This window comes from Mercenaria mercenaria, chromosome 14 (genome assembly GCF_021730395.1).
Source record: "Mercenaria mercenaria strain notata chromosome 14, MADL_Memer_1, whole genome shotgun sequence".
Classification (NCBI taxonomy): Eukaryota; Metazoa; Mollusca; class Bivalvia; order Venerida; family Veneridae; genus Mercenaria; species Mercenaria mercenaria.
In genome coordinates, this window is record NC_069374.1 from 34,151,822 (window position 1) to 34,158,376 (window position 6,555).

General features: G+C 37.2%; 1 protein-coding gene across 1 annotated transcript in view; it reads left to right on the top strand.

The window, feature by feature from the left end:
• LOC123527225 (condensin complex subunit 1-like) overlaps window positions 1-1,305 on the top strand; it is a 44,048-nt gene extending 42,743 nt beyond the window's left edge. Inside the window, exon 30 of the mRNA XM_053523256.1 lies at window positions 427-1,305. Coding sequence (XP_053379231.1) covers window positions 427-566 — 140 coding nt within the window. The 3' untranslated portion in view covers window positions 567-1,305. The remainder of the gene's footprint in view (window positions 1-426) is intronic.
• Window positions 1,306-6,555: the final 5,250 nt, after the last annotated feature.

Consider the following 6,555-nt stretch of genomic DNA (forward strand, 5'->3'; position numbering starts at 1 on the left):
AAAGAAAATTATTATGTTAAGTACTTTTTGCAAAGACTTTCCATTATTTCTTACACTTTCCGTTATTTTTTTAACTGTTAGTTCTAGAAAGGGAAATACTTAAATGAGTAGGTTAGTATCATTGTATGGTATCAGAAATATTTATCAATAGACAAACAACCAAGTTGTTTAAATATCATTTTGTCCAGTCTCATTCTGACATACATAAGCAAACGTTTTTTCTTAAAATCTTTTGATTCTGCTTGCTTTTGTCAGAGAAAATTTTAGAAAGTTAGTATTTCTTCTTCTTCTTTCTTCTTGGCATTCACTAAAGTTAGTATTTGAATCTCTAGGAATTTCTAGAATTGGAGGGTGAAAATCTGGAGGACAACACAGCTCTAAGATTTTGTGTTAAAAATGTTTTACATTATCCTGGTTTTATTGTAGGTCAAGCAGAGAAAGAAAATGAAAGTGAGGGATCTGATTCCGAGCCTTTGTCACCAAAACCAGCACGTCCACGGGGGAAAAATAAACGCCGGTTAAACCCTTTGCATTCACCGTTGAGTGTTAGCAACACACCGGTATAAACAAACCTGGATGGATTTAATTCTGGAACTTTTGTATCAGCTATTAATTAAATAATGCTATACACTAGTTTCCCTATTAACACATGATGTTTGACCACTGATGTGTTCATATTATCAAATTTTTAACCACTGCCTATTTCCATTGTTTAATTGTACATTACTGAAACCTCTGCAACATGTTCAGTACAACTGTCTTGCCAGAAATCTGTGACTTGTTTACTGTCTGTCATCATTTATTAGCTCGACTATTCGAAGAATAGTCTAGCTATTCTACTCACCCTGGCGTCGGCGTCGGCGTCGGCGTCACACCTTGGTTAAGTTTTTGCATGCAAGTACATACAGCTATCATTTAAAGGCATATAGCTTTGAAACTTATTTATTCTTTTTCTAGGTCAATTACCAACCTCTCTGGGTCAAGTCCCATAACTCTGACATGTATTTTGAGCAAATTATGCCCCCTTTTGGACTTAGAAAATTTTGGTTAAAGTTTTACATGCAAGTTACTATCTCCAAAACTAATGCAGATATTGAATTGAAACTTCACATGTGTCTTCGGGGTTATAAAACTAGTTGATAGCACCAAGTCCCATAACTCTGACCTTCATTTTGGCCAAATTATGCCCCCTTTTGGACTTAGAAAATTCTGGTTAAAGTTTTGCGTGCAAGTACATACAGCTATTACTAAAAGGCATATAGATTTGAAACTTATTTTTTCTTTTTCTAGATCAATTACCTACCTCACTGGGTCAAGTCCCTTAACTCTGACATGTATTTTGAGCAAATTATGCCCCTTTTGGACTTAGAAAATTCTGGTTAAAGTTTTACATGCAAGTTACTATCTCCAAAACTAATGCAGATATTGAATTGAAACTTCACATGTGTCTTCGGGGTTATAAAAACTAGTTGATAGCACCAAGTCTCATAACTCTGACCTTCATTTTGGCCAAATTATGCCCCCTTTTGGACTTAGAAAATTCTGGTTAAAGTTTTGCGTGCAAGTACATACAGCTATTACTAAAAGGCATATAGATTTGAAACTTATTTTTTCTTTTTCTAGATCAATTACCTACCTCACTGGGTCAAGCCCCATAACTCTGACATGTATTTTGGCCAAATTATGCCCCCTTTTGGACTTAGAAAATTCTGGTTAAAGTTTTGCGTGCAAGTACATACAGCTATTACTAAAAGGCATATAGATTTGAAACTTATTTTTTCTTTTTCTAGGTCAATTACCTACCTCACTGGGTCAAGTTCCATAACTCTGACACGTATTTGGGGCAAATTATACCCCCTTTTGGACTTAGAAAATTCTGGTTAAAGTTTTACATGCAAGTAACTATCTCCAAAACTACTACAGATATTAAATTGAAACTTCACATGTGTCTTCGGGGTTATAAAACTAGTTGATAGCACCAAGTCCCATAACTCTGACCTTCATTTTGGCCAAATTATGCCCCCTTTTGGACTTAGAAAATTCTGGTTAAAGTTTTGCGTGCAAGTACATACAGCTATTACTAAAAGGCATATAGATTTGAAACTTATTTTTTCTTTTTCTAGATCAATTACCTACCTCACTGGGTCAAGTCCCTTAACTCTGACATGTATTTTGAGCAAATTATGCCCCCTTTTGGACTTAGAAAATTCTGGTTAAAGTTTTGCGTGCAAGTACATACAGCTATTACTAAAAGGCATATAGATTTGAAACTTATTTTTTCTTTTTCTAGATCAATTACCTACCTCACTGGGTCAAGTCCCTTAACTCTGACATGTATTTTGAGCAAATTATGCCCCCTTTTGGACTTAGAAAATTCTGGTTAAAGTTTTACATGCAAGTTACTATCTCCAAAACTAATGCAGATATTGAATTGAAACTTCACATGTGTCTTCGGGGTTATAAAACTAGTTGATAGCACCAGTCTCATAACTCTGACCTTCATTTTGGCCAAATTATGCCCCTTTTGGACTTAGAAAATTCTGGTTAAAGTTTTGCGTGCAAGTACATACAGCTATTACTAAAAGGCATATAGATTTGAAACTTATTTTTTCTTTTTCTAGATCAATTACCTACCTCACTGGGTCAAGCCCCATAACTCTGACATGTATTTTGGCCAAATTATGCCCCCTTTTGGACTTAGAAAATTCTGGTTAAAGTTTTGCGTGCAAGTACATACAGCTATTACTAAAAGGCATATAGATTTGAAACTTATTTTTTCTTTTTCTAGGTCAATTACCTACCTCACTGGGTCAAGTTCCATAACTCTGACACGTATTTGGGGCAAATTATACCCCCTTTTGGACTTAGAAAATTCTGGTTAAAGTTTTACATGCAAGTAACTATCTCCAAAACTACTACAGATATTAAATTGAAACTTCACATGTGTCTTCGGGGTTATAAAACTTGTTGATAGCACCAAGTCCCATAACTCTGACATGTATTTTGGGCAAATTATGCCCCCTTTTGGACTTAGAAAATCCTGGTTAAAGTTTTGCGTGCAAGTACATACAGCTATTACCAAAAGGCATATAGCTTTGAAACTTATTTATTCTTTTTCAAGGTCAATTACCAACCTCACTGGATCAAGTTCCATAACTCTTAACATGTATTTTGAGCAAATTATGCCCCCTTTTGGACTTAGAAAATTCTGGTTAAAGTTTAACATGCAAGTTACTATCGCCAAAACTAATGCAGATATTGAATTGAAACTTAACATGTTTCTTCGGGGTTATAAAACTAGTTGATAACATCAAGTCCCATAACTCTGATATGTATTTTGGTCAAATTATGTCCCCTTTCGAACTTAAAACTCTTTTGATATTTAACATTTTGGGTAATAATTTCCTGCTTCTGTGACAATATTTCGAATAGTCGAGCTTGGCTGTCTTACGGACAGCTCTTGTTTTTAATATGAGGGTGATCATGGAGAGCGAGCAGTTTACAACTTTAACAGGTTAAAGTAAAGACCATTGAATTTTCACTTTTATCTTGCTTTGATACATATTTACAGTAAGCAAAGAGTATCTAAAACAGACATTTCATATTTTTTAAGCTACAAAAGCCCCATTCATAATGCTATAGTTTGATTCACAAATTCCATGTTAGGGCTTTTCCAGAAGTCTTTCCAAAATGGCAAGTACTGAATATAAGTTGTATTTAACTACAACCATGGGTTGAATAGGAACTTTCTGAATTTAGGAAGATAACCTGTAGTCATTCTAATTATATGGCCAAAAATGTAGTTTTCAAAAAATTCTGGCCATAAAAATGATTCAGATATTCTGACAGTTTCTGATTGACCAAGCTCTGAGATAATATCAAGCTATTAAAACTTCTTAAGTTTTCTTAACATACTTATTTAAAAAGTTTGTATAACCTCATTGGTGTACTTCAGAATGATGTGTTATATAAGAAAAGGTGTTGTCTGATGTTCAACCGATTACTGAATAAATAAAAGAGTAGGGCCATCATTTATCTTGTTATTTTTACTTGGGGGAGCATTTCAGGAAGCTGATATTGTACATCATAACATGCAGGGTATATTTCATCTGTTTCACTTGCTCTATATTGTCACTTATTTTGTGGACTTCAATTTAAAAATAAGATTGTGTTTTACGACAAAATAAATGACATACATATGACATCAGTCTTTGATGTGTTTTCCACATTGTATCATTTCTTCTTATTTATGAAAAATGAAATAAAACTGTACCAAATTAAGGCATCTTTGTAAAGTTTTATGCTCAACTATTTGAAGAATATTGAGAGCTATTCTACTCACAGGTGCAGCTGTTCTGCTCACAGGGGCAGCTGTTTTGCTCGCAGGGGCGGCTGTTCTGCTCGCAGGGGCAGCTGTTCTGCTCACAGGTGCAGCTGTTCTGCTCACAGGTGCAGCTGTTCTGCTCACAGGGGCAGCTATTCTGCTCACAGGTGCAGCTGTTCTGCTCACAGGGGCGGCTGTTCTGCTCACAGGGGCAGCTGTTCTACTCACAGGTGCAGCTGTTCTGCTCACAGGGGCGGCTGTTCTGCTCACAGGTGCAGCTGTTCTACTCACAGGAGCGGCTGTTCTGCTCACAGGAGCAGCTGTTCTGCTCACAGGGGCAGCTGTTCTGCTCACAGGTGCAGCTGTTCTGCTCACAGGGGCAGCTATTCTACTCACAGGTGCAGCTATTCTACTCACAGGTGCAGCTGTTCTGCTCACAGGGGCAGCTATTCTACTCACAGGTGCAGCTATTCTGCTCACAAGTGAATCGTCTTCTTCATACTTTGGGTAAAGTTCTGCATTCCAGTAATCATTGCATCTTTACACAAGGCTTCCTAGCCATCAGATCTACTGAAATAACCATTTTACATTATTATGTCTCCCCCAGGAGACATATTGTTTTTGCCCTGTCCGTCCGTACGTCACACTTCATTTCCGAGCAATAACTGGAGAACCATTTGACCTAGAACCTTCAAACTTTATAGGGTTGTAGGGCTGCTGGAGTAGACAACCTCTATTGTTTTTGGTCACAGGGGCCTGAACATTGAAAACCATTTCCGATCAATAACTAGAGAACCACTTGACCCAGAATGTTGAAACTTCATAGGATGATTGGTCATGAAGAGTAGATGACCCCTATTGATTTTGGGGTCACTCCGTCAAAGGTCAAGGTCACAGGGGCCTGAACATTGAAAACCATTTCCAATCAATAACTAGAGAACCACTTGACCCAGAATGTTGAAACTTCATAGGATGATTGGTCATGAAGAGTAGATGACCCCTATTGATTTTGGGGTCACTCCGTCAAAGGTCAAGGTCACAGGGGCCTGAACATTGAAAACCATTTCCGATCAATAACTAGAGAACCACTTGACCCAGAATGTTGAAACTTCATAGGACGATTGGTCATGAAGAGTAGATGACCCCTATTGATTTTGGGGTCACTCCATCAAAGGTCAAGGTCAGAGGGGCCTGAACATGGAAAACCTGTTCCGATCAATAACTTGAGAACCTCTCGACCCAGAATGTTTTTAAACTTCATAGGATGATTGTTCATACAGAGTAAATGACCCCTATTGTTTTTTGGGTCACGTCGTTAAAGGTCAAGGTCACAGGGGCCTGAACATTGATAACCAGTTCCGATCAATAACTTGAGAACCACTTGACCCAGAATGTTTAAACTTCATAGGATGATTGAACATGCAGAGTAGATGACCCCTATTGATTTTGGAGTCAGTCAATTAAAGGTCAAGGTCACAGTGGTCTGTTCATGTAAAATCATTTTTTGGAAATAACTTGAGAACCACTTGACCTACAATGTTGAAACTTAATAGGATGATTGGACATGCAGAGTAGATGACCCCTATTTATTTTGAGGTCATCGATCAAAGGTCAAGGTCACAGGAGCCTGAACAGTGACTTGAGAACCACTAGGCCAAGAGTGTTGAAATTTAGCGGGATGACTGCCAAGTAGATGATCCCTATTGCAGCGAACCATCAGTGTCTCTTTGACTTTCGCTCCTGACCCCTATTGACTTCTTGCCTATAGGACTTTGCATTTGGGGAGATATGCGCTTTTTTACAAAAGCATTTTCTAGTTCTGTCTTGAATTTAATCAAAATTTTAGCACTTTCTTTACTTGAATATTCATGATAAAACTACACGTAGTGCTTCCCAGTCACCAAAGCTACTTAGACAACACTCAAGTTGGTAAAGTTCAGTTCAAATTATGGCCCTTTTTCTACTTGTTCAAAGTTGTGAATAACCAGTTATTGAGCTGTATGTTTGATTTGATGTAAATTATGTCCTTTCTGCTTGAAAGATTTGGTTAAAGTTTCTTATGAAACAGTCAAGCTGCATCTCAGTAACAGCACATATATTGGATTGAAACTCTATACAAGACACCCTTCTCATCAAAAGCATTTACATACCAAAGTGATAAAACTCTTGACTGAAATTAATTCAAATGATTGCCCTTGTTTGACTTAGAAATTCGGATGAAGTTTTAAGTG